At 35.7% G+C, this 15638-nt stretch overlaps 1 protein-coding gene across 21 annotated transcripts in view; it reads right to left on the bottom strand.

Annotated features, from left to right (window-relative positions):
- RYR3 (ryanodine receptor 3) overlaps positions 1-15638 on the bottom strand; it is a 245220-nt gene that overhangs the window by 163815 nt on the left and 65767 nt on the right. For all 21 annotated transcript variants that reach the window (XM_029998543.2, XM_029998586.2, XM_029998547.2 and 18 more), the window contains 5 exons: positions 13442-13554; positions 12897-12996; positions 9717-9810; positions 4356-4430; positions 3629-3785 (listed from right to left, as the gene is read on the bottom strand). In XM_029998543.2, coding sequence (XP_029854403.1) covers positions 3629-3785; positions 4356-4430; positions 9717-9810; positions 12897-12996; positions 13442-13554 — 539 coding nt within the window. The remainder of the gene's footprint in view (positions 1-3628; positions 3786-4355; positions 4431-9716; positions 9811-12896; positions 12997-13441; positions 13555-15638) is intronic.

Here is a 15638-nt window from a genome sequence, read left to right as displayed (position 1 = left end):
ATCTTGCTAGTGGGCTTACTGTACTCTGTATACTTTGCTGTATACACCTCTACACCCCCGTAGGCATGGAAAAAAAAGGTGATTTTAATTTTACCTTCTACTTACTCCTCCCATATAAAATAAGTAGAAAAAAAATAGCTTAATACTGTATTTGAAATGAAGTACTTACTGGGAAATGATAATTGTAAAATATGAACTTACTAATAAACACTTGAACTTTTAGAGACAATTGTAGGTAAAGGACTCTGTAATATCTATCATCTTATTCCAAAAACGAATTAAACTTTATGATTACTACTAAACTGTTACGACATCCTAATGCCATTTTGAGCCCCTAAGATAGCTACATGCTGGCAGTAATATCAAAATGATATCAAATCCTTCTGCATGAGTCATCTGTGACTTTTGAATGTGTCAGAATGTTACTTACTCAAACTACACCAATAACTTCTTCATTGTCAATTGAAATAAATCATCATGAAAATAAAATATGAAATCTCAAACATTAATTCTGGACTACAACAATTTTTAAATACACAGATATTTTTAAATAAGCTCTTGTTCTTCACTGTGTTTATTCTCAAAGAAATTTATAAGCAGAACCAAGGTTCTGCTCAGCAGAGTATACTGAGCCAAGTACTGCGCTGGAATGAGAACATCCCATTTCAAAACAGGATTCCATCTGCTGTAGGGAAACTGGTGTCTCTGTGGTCACAAGGCATTACAAACTGTTGCCTTAAAATATAAGGGTTGACATTTCAAAACTTGTGACAAAGTAAGCTCCATATTAAACCTAACAAAAGGCATAATTTTGGGGTGTTTCCATCAATTTCTGATGCTTGTAAGCTTAGTTTGCAGTAATTTCCAGTACACAGACATATATTGCATATGCTGCTTTCACTGAAATCAGCACCATAACGTTCTTCAGCATATTCTTTCACTTTTTTTAAAGCTCCCTTCTATTCTTATTTATGTAAGGACATATTAAGGAAAACTCTAATTTGAATTTTATAATTTAAAATATCTGTTTCGATTTCCAGTGTTACACAGCAAAAGGAAACAAAACAGTGAAAATAAATACATTGTGAATGCAATCACAGGTTTTGAAAAGCAAGGAACACACAAGACTGCTGAAGTGGTATGTAACAATACTGAAGATGAAGGTGTGCTTTTCCAACAAGAGGATCTCTATAACAACTGTTGGAAAAATAAGACTTTAAGTCATGTGTTACAGGCTCCTGGGAAGCCTTGGGGATTTGGTATACTCCTCATAGTTCTGCCTACCAGGAAAGATAATCTCTTTTTTCCACAAAAACCCTTTTGCTGGCTTCCAAACTGGAAAGAATACCTCAATGGAGAAATGTTTTATTTCCTTTTGGATACTCCACAGCAATATATATTCTAGAGCAATCTGGTGTGAATTCAGTGTTGACCCCACCTGGAGCAGAAGGCTGGACTAGATGCCTTCCCAAGGTCCTTTCCAATCAGAATTATTCTATGAGTCTAAAGGACAGAAGTGTTGTAAACAGCCAGGTATTCCAGCACCCTATTTTTAAGGATCTGTACACAGCTGGATAGGAAGGTATTAGACAGTTGTCTTGAAATTTCCCTTAACTCATGCATTATTAAGGTCCAGGCAAGTGAAAAAATTTCTTCATTGGGAAAATGAACAAGGCAAAACAAAGGTTTACAAACACATATGTGCAGAAATTAAGATAATCACACTTGCATATATCTAGCCTAACTATTAGTTCTACAGTTCTTTTTCCCTTCAATCTGTATGAAATCAGCATTTAGCTTCAAGAGTCCTTTCCTTCTTACAGTCCAGATCAATTTTGGGGGTGTATTTGCTTCCAAAACCTCACCTTTCTTTCTTCAGGAAGAGTTATCACTGCTTGTTCCCCTCACTTTTGGAAACACTAATGTCTCTACCCATGGGCCAGTGCAGCTCTCAACTGCCCAGACAATAAACAACTATTCTTACTCCTGGCACAGGCAAAAGCAAATTTATAAGCTATTGTGAGGTTAAAATATTCTTTTCTATATAGGACAGCACAAATCCTAGGATGATGAGACACTGAGCCTGTACTTCATATAAAAATGTACATTAACAACCATATTATGTACAAACACAGCAGAAGGCATGAATGCATTACACAGTCATTACAGACTTAAGCATAATTAATTACTACTGTACTTCACCTTAGTCATTTTGGGGATTGTAAAAAATGTCATTAATGTCTCTTTGAGGCACTCCTCAACAAAAAGTGAGAAATTAGGCTATGCTTATTCAGTGTAACAAATTATTTATTTTATGAGTATGCATACATAAACATAAAATTAATATACTTAAAATTTATACATTTATATGCATAGATTAAAATATTAAGAAATTGCAGGACAGCCGATGCCCAATTAGTCAGTGAGTACGTTATAGGAATTTGAACACAATATTAAACCAGTAACTGCGACATTCCTGGCATACTCACCATCCTTACCAGGGTGCCATGATTTGAAAAAAATGGGGAAAAAATTACAGCTGAAATAAATGCCCCTGCACAACATCGTACGTACAATCTACACTGCATAGCCTTTACACTGAAGAAAGAACCAAAAACTATTTGGTGAGCATCTAACAATCTAAGTTAAGTTTCCTGACAGTTTTTCAACTATTTTGATTGGTTAAAAAGAAATTCTCAGCATACTGTATGCAGTCACACTAATAACATAAACATTGTTATTTTAAACATGCTAAAAAGAATTATTTGCTTTATTATACTAACAAAAGTCTAGCATCTGTCAAGACCCTTAATGCTAGCTTTTATCTAGTATATATCTAACTTTAAAGATTCTTTTTCACTGCCCTTCTGGGACCATACAGCATTCAGAATTACATGGAACATTTAACTCCTCATACTAAATAAAAAACTCTATTGTAGCAGATATTGAAACTATTTATAAGTATTATCATGAAAGCACGTAAAAAATTTTCATCATCTTTGGTGTAAAAACCTTTCACTTTCTGGAAGAAAGTTATTAATTTTGCCTACCTCCATAATCATTCTTCATTCTCTCTCACTTCTACTGTTTTTCTCAGCTGGAAACAATGAAAAAGCTAGTAACATGTAATTAGCAGCTCACTAAAGAGCACAGTTTGAAAACAAATGGTTTAGAAATCACTGACTACATTTTCCTTGCAATTCACCTATCAACACACTGCATAAAGAATAGCAAGGGCAGAATTTTCCCCAACTGAACTGAATTCAGCTGACTTCAATTATGACATATAGAGCTGGAACAAGTAACATTCTAATGAGATTCTGTCCAACTAAAATTATTCTATAATGATTAAACCACTGTGTCTTGCATTGTATTAGTTTTCAATCTTGTTTTTTTTAACCTGTTAACAGTTTAGTTTTACTCTAAAATTTATTCATCATCTCTATTTTTCCTTAAGGAAACTTTTGTTACTCTCAACTCAGGCTATTTACCTTTGTATTTAAATGCATAATCCCTGTCAATTGCTTCAATTTAGAAATTACAAATAATTTCTAAAGTCACTGAACCAACTCAGATCTAGTATTCGAGTGCTCCACATTTAAGACAAATTTGCATTGATGTTATTTACCTTTGATGCTCTAAAACAAAAGGCAGTAGATGTTGTGTCCGACTTTTCTCTGTCTAACATTGCAAGTCCTTCCTCTTCATTCAGAGCCAAGTACTTTCCTGTTGTAATATGTCGAAGTCGGAAAGGCTGTCCCCATCTGATGTTACTTCCACTCCAGCTAAACATATGAGACATCAAAAAATAATTTATGAAGTAAGCCAAACTAATATTTCTATTTGGGGCTTTAAAAGACAATCAGAAAATAGAGTTTGCTATATATATTCCTTTTTGCTTTTGATTGCAACAAGTTAACAGATAACTAATCACCTAGGAGGGAAATAGAGTCTAAAAAAAAAAAAAAAAAACCACCACAAACCAAACAAAACACCCATGAGGGATATTACTGTTCTGATTTCCACCCATACTTCTAAAATTCCAAGTGAAAAGTAGGAAAGCATTTTACTTTTGGACAGAAGCAATGTCTCAAGCAGACATACCTCACAGGCAACACTATTTTTGATATGGGTCACAGACCAGACAAAAAAAAAAAATAGTCTTCAAATACTGACATTCCCTGTATGATTATATCATGTTAGATTACTTTTTATTATTGACAATGAACATACTAACATATATCATATAGCAGGACAAATATATTACTCATGTTCTGCCTTAAGGGTCTGTAATAATAAAATTCCTGTTAATATAACAAGAGTTGCTAACAAAAAAGTTCAAAAAACATCAGTACCTTATTCGAAGGGGTTCTACTCTCCACAAAGACCTTGCTCGAACACCAGCTCCTCCAGTTTCATAAAGTACTTTCCTACAGAAAAGATTCAGAAGATCATCCTCTTGTGTTTATTTGTGCTACACAGTATTTATAACTTATTCCTCTGCAAAATGTCTAGGACTCTCTTCTCCCCAGCTAAACAGATGGAGTCAAATGGACAGAAGATTCCTACTCATCAGTGAGAGCACGATACACAATCTGAATGTCCCAGGTTAATTAGGCTATTTCCATTAAGCTATTCTCTCTCATGAGTTGATAGAGTACTTTGCTTTCAAAGTGCCTGCGAAACTTTTGCTGTTACTTAATCAGTCATAAAAATATGTGATTCATACAGTTCCCAAGAGATTAATCTAAATTACTAATGCTCTTAAATACATATAAACAAAATATTAAAATAAGTATACACATGTGCATACATTAACAATTATCTGCATGAATATGACATCAGAGACTTCATTCCTAGAATTACTTCTAACATTCTTATTAAAAGACAAAAATGGTGGCGATAAAACCAAAATTTTGTATTATAGTCCTTACAAAACAGATAATACAGATAAAATTATACATTAGTTTTAGGAAACTCACAGAAATAAATAACAGGAAGTGAAGGTATTCATCCTTCAATATAATCTAGTTTTCTTGAATTACTGGCCAGGGGTTACTGACATGTTTTGATGCTGAAACTCACATTCTACTCAATAATGAAATACAAACAAATACAAACTATGGTGGATTAGTCCTGTTCACAGGAATACATGCAAGAAGGTTTTTCATCTTTCAGTAATCATTCAAGTCTTGTCATCTAAGCACCAGAATTTGTATAACTTTTCTCATATACAATGGATATAGGAAATACCATGGATAATAGGAAAGGTCTCAGTCTGAAACTCAGGATACATAGAACCTTTTTAAAAAAATAATAGTTTTATTAATAATTTTAATAATATTTTAAAATAATAATTGTATTTGTTACATTCTGCAACAGTAAAAAACTAGGAAATAATAGACTTCTAATCAAATACTTTATTCAGTTATAATAATAATAATTTGGGAGGTTTGATGTGCACCTTATTTATTCTCAAATATTTTAAGAATCTCTTAACTAAGTAAATTTAATTTCTTTTACACATTTTTAGGCTACTATCTGCAACATTACTACTATTGGGAAACTGTATTAGACTGAAGGCCTTGCTTTCACAATGTGACTCCCAAGCTATCCTCCATACAATAGTATGTAAGGGTTTATTGCACCATCATTACACAATAAATTGACATGTTCTGTTACTGGTAGTAAATGCTCAGTGGACGCTCTAACTGAGCAGAAATCTGTTCACACAGCAAAATAGTACTAGAGGATGACACAATTACTTTTCTGCTATGCATACCTCTTCACTTGAAAGAGTTACATGACAACATCTATGCGTAAACTGTGAGTGTGGTCAGAAACTGAGCCGTCCAGGCAGACACCAATAAGAAAATCATATTCTTAATAATTGTAATACTCTGCAGTACATTCCTTCATAATTTGACCATGAGGGAGGGGTTCAGATATACAAGCAAAATTGTTCTAGATACAAAACACACTGATTCACTAGCTTCTTTTCAAAAGCGCAGCAAACTTCCAAATGTTTGTTGGGTTCTTTGATTTTTCTTAGAGCAATATAAGCAGACAGCCTTTTTTGTACTTCTCAACTTTTATGGCAGTGGTTCTTCCTGTTCACATATTTTTTTATTGATACCTAAAGGAGAGGCTGATTGAACCTTTCAGCAAGATTATTCGATTCATGCTTATTCCTAAACGTTTTCATGAATTTCTAATGATAAATTTTGCTGTAGCTTTGTCAGAGGTAAGAATGGTAATTCATATAACCTGTTCTTCCTTTCCCTAGATGAAAGAAAGGGTGAAGAAAGATGAAGAAAACAGTTCCACTGTTCCTCATTTAATTAAGATAACAGGAACTGACCCCAAACCATAAAGACAGTCAAACTGAAAAACACAGAATAATGCAGAAAGAAAAATTACTGTATCAAAATGTGATTAAGGTACAAAAAAAAACCTGAACAAACTCTAATTTTGTTCTTAGGAAAGGATTTTGTTTACACCTCACTAAAAACAAACAGACAAAAAAAATCTAGCAGTACAGCAGAGAAAGGCTTCTATTTTTAAAGAAAAACAAACAAAAAAAGTTCTATTTATCCTGAGTTTCAGATCCTTTCCTATCATCCATTGTATTTCCTGTGTCCATTATATATGAGAAAGGTTATAAAAATTCTGGTGCTTGGATGACAAGACTTGAATGATTACTGAAAGATGAAAATCTTTGTTACATGTATTGCTGTGAACAAGACTAATCCACCCTAGCATGCATGGGAGCTGGACCTTCTATTGTACTTACGTATCTGAAAAAACCTGCAGCAAGAGAATTTAAAATCTGCCTTCCTGCTTTGGCGAACTTGACTGAATGCTGCACACACATACATAAAAATGTCACAACCTAGCTGTTATACAGTCTGTTCTGAATTAAAGTAGCATTTTGAAATGCAGAATTTTAAGTGGCTTTTTAGATTGTCAAATTCTTTTCCTTGTTCAACAGTTAACAGGAAAGAAAATAAATAAATCTGTTTCACATTGTTCTCGTGCAACTATGGGACCTGGAACTCAAATCGTGAAATGAAAGTTGTGTTTTTCTTATCTGAGCAAGTGTTCCTAGAACTTTTCTTCTATTGAGAACACTCAAGGTTTTAATTTCTATGATACCCTGCTTCTTGATCAACACCAATACATTCCAGGAAGAATCTGTATATTAACATGTAGTATACTGGAGTGTGACAAACTGTTTGCATCGAGTATCTTTATAAGATGATGGACTTGTAGATCTACACCTGTACAATATTTAGGAGTCACATTTAAGAACACACATGTGATTTCAAAAATTTTGAAATGATAGTTCACCATAAGAGTAAGAATCTATATTCCTCACAGTAAAGGTAGTAGCATTTCCTACACATCTTGTCTTTCGTAATAATGTTTTTGATAGTCTAGAATCAAAATACAAAATGACAGCAAAAAAACCTAGCAGTCAATTCATCTTCATTTCCAGACTCTATGAATATGATCTTTCAAGGTCCCTTCCAACCTGGACTGTTCTATGAATATACTGTATACATGGTAACTGTCTGGAGCTTTTCTTTTCCATTTTCATCTTAGATTCTCTGTGGTCCCATTCACCTTACTGATGTTAATTTTGGCAGACTCTAATGACCTCTTCCTAGCTAAGCTCAAAACTAATAATTCACTTCCATTCTCTTTGACCTCCTTCATTTCTCCTTGGCCCAACTCACCCGTTCCTTCACTGAAGGAATACCATGGATACGTCTGTGCTCACCTTTTACACTTCTTAAATTCCTATACTACTTAAATTCTCTAACCCTTTTCCAGCTTTTTCTATATGCAACACTGTACTAGTGTTAGTGATCTGCTCCTACAGTAACAAAACTGTAAGAGAGAACTGCTGCTTTTTCACAACAGCATCCACATAACATTTCTTCATCCTCTCCTTGACTCCATCCATCTATCCAACCAACCATCCATCTTATTCTGAGTTTTTGCCAAGCCTGCCTTTTTTGATGTTCAATAAGTCTATCCCCTGTGTTTTCACTTGGCCTGTAATAAGACTTCAAGATTCTTGGCAAAGAATAGTCACTGTGTGAATTGTTAAGGAGCATTCTCTACAGAAACCTTCAGAAAATCAAATGTCTGTTCTATGAAAAGAGAAATTATCACTCTTGTCTAACTTAGCTTATTTAATAGTCCTAATGAAACGCATAGAACAGATTAAACAGAGATGGAAATAAACACAACCATTTTCTACAGCTCTTTCTCCTGTTCCTACTGCTATTTGGTTTTTTTTCATGTATTCATTTTGTTTTGTAGAATGTAAAAACATGATTCCTACAACTATGACACAGCACAAACTTGGCCTTATGTCTATTATGCAGCTCACAAATCCAAAAGATAGGACAACTCCAAATCATCAATCTTAGCACATTGTATCACTACTACACATTTGACAATGGTCAATATAGCATTCACATTATTCCTCTATTTTGGGAATATAAATACATAGCTTTCATTCAGAAGAAAAAACATTTTTTAATCTTACCCTTTTATTTATGTAGTTATAAAAAAATGGAAGCAGAGCTTAAGTCAGTAACAATACACACCAAACATATATTAAGAGGAGGAACATACAGGGCAATAGGACTCCACAATTATTTTGGGTTGTAACTATAACTGACTTCTAGGTAGGTAACAGCAATAGCAAAGTACAGCATTTCTAAACATACTGAAAAGGCTCGACACCTATTCTAACCTTATTAAGACTGGTTGTTTACAAAATTAGTCTGAATATGACATCTGTTCCACACAAGGTATCTAGATCCTAATACTTTTGCTAGTATTTTTATACTAGGTGTGCACATTCCCACACTCAGTGCAAACTTTGTATCTTTTTTTTCTATACACATACGAAGAAAACAGCAATTAAAAAATTAATCAAACGAAGTTTTCTGACAATCAGTTTGGGTTTTCTTTTGGAGTCTTTTGGAGACTTTTACTCCACAGAAATGTAAAAATGGAAAATTTAGAGCTAAAAAGTCTACTTGACATAACTGAATGTTACTTGTGGTATTTGCCACAGTGGGTATAGAGACCTTATTTGTTGAATATGATTTTTAATACTGGGGTTTTTGTGTATCAAAATTATTAGCTTGCTGTGCTTTTGATTATCAGCAAAATGCAAAGTTAAATTCAAATAATAAATCAACATAATATATAACAACTGTAGATTTAAGTTTAATACAAACTGATTTAGCTAATATGATTTAATTATCTTAACATATTAATCAAATTTGAGAGAGCAAGAACTTGCAAAAAGGTGCAAAATATATAAAATATGAAAGTCATTGTAGAGGCCGAACTTTCAGAGAATTTTTTTTTTAGGGCTTTTTTTTTTTTTTTTTAAATTACCATCTTCCCTGCTAATGCTTGCTTACCTCTGCTTATAGTAATACACATTAAAGACAAACAACAGAACATGTTGGAAATATCAGTGGAAATCAACTACTTGAATTTCAGCAATAAAAGAACTCATGACTGATTTTCTACTTAGTAGTCTCAACTTCTTGTAACAACGTCACTGCCTAATTAAAGATTGCTGTAAAGAGTGTTTAACCTACCTAACCTCAAATTCAACTGACAACCAACAACCTATTTCTTTTTTGAGAAAAGGAAATGTATAAAAATGCACCACCACTTACTTCTGCTGTGAATCATTCTGATCTGTAGATGGAATTGTCAAACACTCATCATGGCCATGGAACAAACGTACTACATGCCCACCAAGAAGATATCCTGTAGAAGAATATTTACTCATTAGCTTAAACATTGACAATATGAAAATAACACCCTCAAAAAAATTTTAAAACATTCAAAAGACCTAGGTGAAATCTTTTTCCAAGTTTTCACTCATAACTGCAATTCAGCAAGAACAACAAATTTAGTATGACAACATATTATTTTTTAGTATCTTTTTCAGTTAAAAGTCTTTCTTCTGAAAATGAAGACAAAAAGGAAGCAATCGCTTAACATTTAAAAATCGAATTAGGATTCTGGGACAGAAAAGGAAAATAAAAACTTTTACAATAATTACTGTTATGAATATTGAATGCTTTAGGTAAAAGCTAAATCAAATATATAATAGCACAGCTTCCCCGCCCTTAATACAATTTAAACGTTCTCAATACAAAATAATTTCATGAGTTCATCAGTTTGTTCTGACATTTATAATTTGTGTCAAAATCAAAACTGCACAGCAGGAGACAGAGGACAGAAAAATACTTAGCAGTTCTGAAGATTAAGTCTAATAGAAGCTAACTTTCCAACCCATTTAACACAAAGACTACAGGTCAAAACCAGGCACTTTGCCTCACAGAAAAAAAGAAAAGAAAAAAAATGGTGTAGGATGAGAATGATTCATCAGACTCTCAGTCCAAACTGTTCTGACCTTGTAAGTGAAATTAATGCCTTTTAAAAGAACAAACACACATAAAGGAGGAAGGGTAGAAGGAAACTTTCATACTGTGTGGCTGATTCAATATAAATTTGTAAATTAGAAAAACAGTAACTGGCACCTATCCTGTTGCAAATTAATACAAAGGTAAAAGGAAAGAAAGAATGAAGAAAGAAAAAAAAAAACCACAACCCAACTTTCCTGAGATTTATGTTCCATCAAAGTACTTCAAACATCACAAAAAGTATGTTGTCTGACTTCCAGTCCAATTTTAGACTCCGGAAATCCTACTTTCTCAGTCTGTCCATTCAACTTGAGCAAGGCTGCTAAGTCTTTTGACATATGATCATCCCTCATGTAAAACATTCTGAGAAGTGTATATACAGCTAAACCTAAGCCTAAGTGGTTGGGAAAAAACTGACACACAGAAAACCTACTTCTTTGCTTACCCTACCCTAACTTCTTTTTTTTTTTTTTCTTCTTTGATTATGTGATTTTGGATTATGTGTCCAATTCTGAGCTACACAGTACTACAGTTCCAAGTACAGCAAAGGGCCACCAAGATGATTAAGAGACTGGTGCATCTCACACATGAGAAAAGGCTGAGAGAACAGGGACTATTTGAGCTAGAGAAGAGAAGGCTCTAGGGGGTTCTCATCAATGTAAAGAGGACAGAGTCAGGCTCTCTTCAGTGGTGCCCAGTGACAGGACCAGAGGCAATGGGCACAAACTGAAACACAAAAGGGTCCATATGAACATCAGGAAACACTTTTTCACTGTGAGGGTGCCTGAACACTGGCACAGGTTGCCCAGAGAAGTTGTGGAATCTGCCTCCTCGGAGATACTCAAAAGCCACCTTGACATGGTCCTGGGCAACCTGTTCTAGGTGGTCCTGCTTGAGCAGGGGATTGGACCAGGTTCCTTCCAACCTCAACCACTCTGTGATTCTGTAAGCACTTAGGAAATTTACCTGCCAGACCCCTGCTATTACAGAAACCTAAAATATACCACTGATCTTTCATGATCTCTCTGTGTAGCTCATTACATTTGTCATCTGTTACAAGTTTTTAATTTTACTATACAATGGCTTTTCTGTTTGCTTGGTTTTGTTTCACCTGTGAAACCTAAGAACACGGGGACTTTTCCAGAGTTAACCTCTATTCTATTTATGACCCATGATGGCAGTGGACCAGCCAGCCATTTATAAATATACGGCTCCAGCATAATACACTTCTTGCAACAGAAAGCAATCAGAAAGTATCACAAGGAAAATCCATATCCCATATGCTCTTAAAATGAAAACCTACAAACACTCTGAGACAAGCTTCTTATGGGCCAGTGCACAGAAACACTGTGGGATGCTGATTTAAACCACTCGGGGTTAGAAGGACCCAACCATAGTTCAGATAAGCCTAGTGACTGTTAGTCTTTAGGACCAGGGTAGTCTAGTTCTATCAAGACTTAGTCTAGCTGATCCCAGGGAAATGCAATGTCTCTTTCAGGTCCCTTATAGCTCCATTTTTTCCTATGAGCCTGTATATTATTATATCGTGATTAGTTTTAGGGCCAAGTGATACAAAATGGTCCTGACTTAAGACATTTACCATTGGCTAATGTGGAGGGCTGACACTTCGAACAGAGAACAGCAGAGGGAAAGTACAATGCTTGTTATGACAGTGTTAATGACAGAGTATGGCATTGAAATAAGGAGCAATACTGAGTAGATGAGCCTTTCATTACAGAACAAGACATTTCTGAAACAGAATAAGGTAATGCTTCTCAAACACGGTTGTGAAGTGCAGTCAAGTACCAAGAAAGAAATCCTGACCCTGTGGTGTGGGATTTAAGGCTGATTAAGAGGGTGCGTTTAGAGGGCTCATTTTCATTGACTATTACAGAGACACAATAAGAAAGCATGGCTGTGAGATCCAGAAAGGATATTGAGCAAATAACCTTAAAAAACACATCTAAGAGACTGAATAGGAATTATAAGAAACCTGCTTTCCATTTTGCATGTACCTTTATCTCCCTTCTGTTATCTCTGTTACAGGGTGATTGAAAATCCTATACAGAATCTAGAGTTTGCCGGCTTTAGTTATTTTGCAGCTCCTACTCCCCAAAATTAAACTGAAGACAAGAAACTGATCTGTTGCACTCTCAGTCTTCATTTCTCATACAGCTTTTTATGCTTTGCTATTCTAAAGTCACAGCAGTTATATAGCTTTTCTTCAGTTAATCTGGCTGATGTATCTGTATTTCCCCGTTTTCTCTTCTGATATTCTTCTCTCCTATGCTAATTTTCTTTATTTTCATTAAGCTCCTTGGTTTGATTTTCTGAGGGTGGTATTTTCTTCATTTTCACTCTTCATGAAAAGCAATACAAAGTCATCTAAAGTATATACTTTTCTAAATAAATAACATTACAAACCTTCTGTAATATTGCTTCCTGAGCATGTAGGATGTACATTCCATAGTGTCTGCATAAAGGAGGCATCCACCTGAATACTTCCATTTGACATGGAGAGATGCTGAAAGACAACAGTAACAGAAAACAGTAACATTTATGCACTTAAAAATATTTAGTATATTAATTTTGCAACAAAATAGAAATACATAATAAAGTAAATATACAAATATTCTTTAAAAATCAGTAGTCACTTGCTTTAAAATGAACTCTTTTCTAAATCTAATCAGCAGACTCCAGCTGCAGCTTAGAAATCTTCCACAGTTACAGAAATAAAAGCTTCCCAACATGGAGAATGCTGAAGTACACCTCAGGATAAAAGCATGGAAACAGTCTTGTTCTAGCAGAGAAAAACCTTCCACTGAGAAAAAAAAGTGCATTACGACCAGGCATTATTTCCTAGATTAGAAAAAAATTCATTCATAAGAATCTCAACCATTTTCCCCAACTCCTCACAGCACTTTGTATTTTTCCCACCATGTGTCCACTTGCTAAACATACAAACCTACCAGGTATCTTTCAGAGGACACACTGACCAGGATAAGATCATCACCGATTCGAACTTTTTCTCCTTCTGACCTTTGTTTAGAAGCAGGGTGTATTGTCCACCAGCATGCCTCACCTAAAGTACAGAGATATTTAACAAAGGTACACAAAACAGACAACTCCCAAGAAATTTACGGATACCTTTATACAACATTGAAATAACAATAAAGAATTGCATCTTATAAAACATTCACCTTATAAAACCATTTCATTCCTCTTTTCAATCCACTTGAATCTTTTTCTTTGTCATCACTGAAGCTGATATTTCTCTTTTCATGTATTTTTTTAAAGCAACTAACCACTTACAAACACTGCTCAGAACTGCCCTCCTTCAAAGCTCTCACTGCCAGTAAATTGCTGACAGCTACCTCAGTCTTAATTATAACCTTTTGTGTCTTGTTTTGCGTAATGTTCATATTTAATTCACAATCTTCTGTATCGTTTCCACTCTAAGCTGCATTTCTGTTGTAGAATACAGAATTTTGAAACAAATACTCCATAACTTTACAATATTGCTACACTACAAATATCAGTTCTGGGAGCAATTCCATTAGCACTACAGACCATGTGACTACAGGATAGCCAAGCCTAAGGTTGACAACCATAGAACATTTCCTATACATTAAATACAAGATTCCAGATTACTTTGCACTCATACACACACCCTAATTCTGAGAAGACCACCCAATTCATTCCACAATTTCACACCCTTCAGGGTTTAGAATCATAGAATCATTTAGGTTAGAAAAGACCTTCAAGATCATTGAGTCCAACCATCAACCATGCCCACTAAACCATGTCCTGAAGTGCCTTGTCTATTCACTTTTTGAATACCTCCAGGCATGGTGACTCAACCACTTCCCTGGGCAGCCTGTTCCAATGTCTGACAACCCTTTCAGTGAAGAAATTTTTCCTAAGATCCAACCTAAACTTCCCCTGCCGCAACTTGAGGCCATTTTCTCTCATCCTACCTCCAGCCACCTGACAGAAGAGACCAGCACCCACCTCACTACAACCCCCCTTCAGGTAGTTGTAGCGAGCGATAAGGTCTCCCCTCAGCCTCCTCTTCTCCAGACTAAACAGCCCCAGCTCCCTCAGCTGCTCCTCATAAGACTTGTGCTCCAGGCCCCTCACCAACTTCGTTGCCCTTCTCTGGACACGCTCCAGCACCTCAATGTCTTTCTTGTAGGGAGGGGCCCAAAACTGAACACAGTACTCCATGTGTGGCCTCACCAGTGCCGAGTACAGGGGAACAATCACCTCCCTGCTCCTGCTGCCCACACTATTTCTGATACAAGCCAGGATGCCGTTGGCCTTCTTGGCCACCTGGGCACACTGCTGGCTCATATTCAGCCGGCTGTCAACCAGCACCCCCAGGTCTTTCTCTGCTGGGCAGCTTTCCAGCCGCTCTTCCCCAAGCCTGTAGCACTGCATGGGGTCACTGTGACTGAAGTGCAGGACCCAGCACTTGGTCTTGCTGAACCTCATACAATTGGCCTCAGCCCATCGATCCAGCCTGTCCCGATCTCTCTGTAGAGCCTCCCTACCCTCAAGCAGATCGACCCTGCCTCCCAACTTGGTGTCATCTGCAAACTTGCTGAGGGTGCACTCAATCCCCTCGTCCAAATCATTGATAAACATATGAAACAGAACGGGGCCCAACACCAAGCCCTGGGGAACACCACTTGTGACCTGCCGCCAACTGGATTTCACCCCATTCACCACAAGTTTAGTTTAGTTAAGACCCTGAAGAAAACAAGTTGAATACAGCTTTCTTACTGGGCAACGCAAAGTGGGAGAAAATGAAACAAAGGCAAAATTGGTAACATAAGATAAAGCACAAAAATCTGTTTCGTCAACTAAGAAGTTTCATGTAAAACCTCCTTAAAACAAAATTTGAAGGTTATGAAACTAATTATAAAGAAAACAATAAATGCTACATCCCTAAAAGTGTAAAGTGTTAAATCTTTAAAAGGGAATAATTTAAAATATCCAGTGGCTTTTCACTCAATACCTGCTAGGCAAAGAATACTTCCTGCAGCTGCAATTGATTCAATAGGACAGTTTCATGGGTGGGGGAGTAGGGCAAGGGGAAGTGATATCATGGTGTTCAGTTTATGAGGTTTACAGGCATGCAGTAGTTATCAAAATCCTCTGTGC

This window comes from Aquila chrysaetos, chromosome 2 (assembly GCF_900496995.4).
Source record: "Aquila chrysaetos chrysaetos chromosome 2, bAquChr1.4, whole genome shotgun sequence".
Lineage (NCBI taxonomy): Eukaryota > Metazoa > Chordata > Aves > Accipitriformes > Accipitridae > Aquila > Aquila chrysaetos.
Note: the sequence above shows the minus strand (reverse complement) of the source record. Positions and strands in the feature narration are given on the sequence as shown.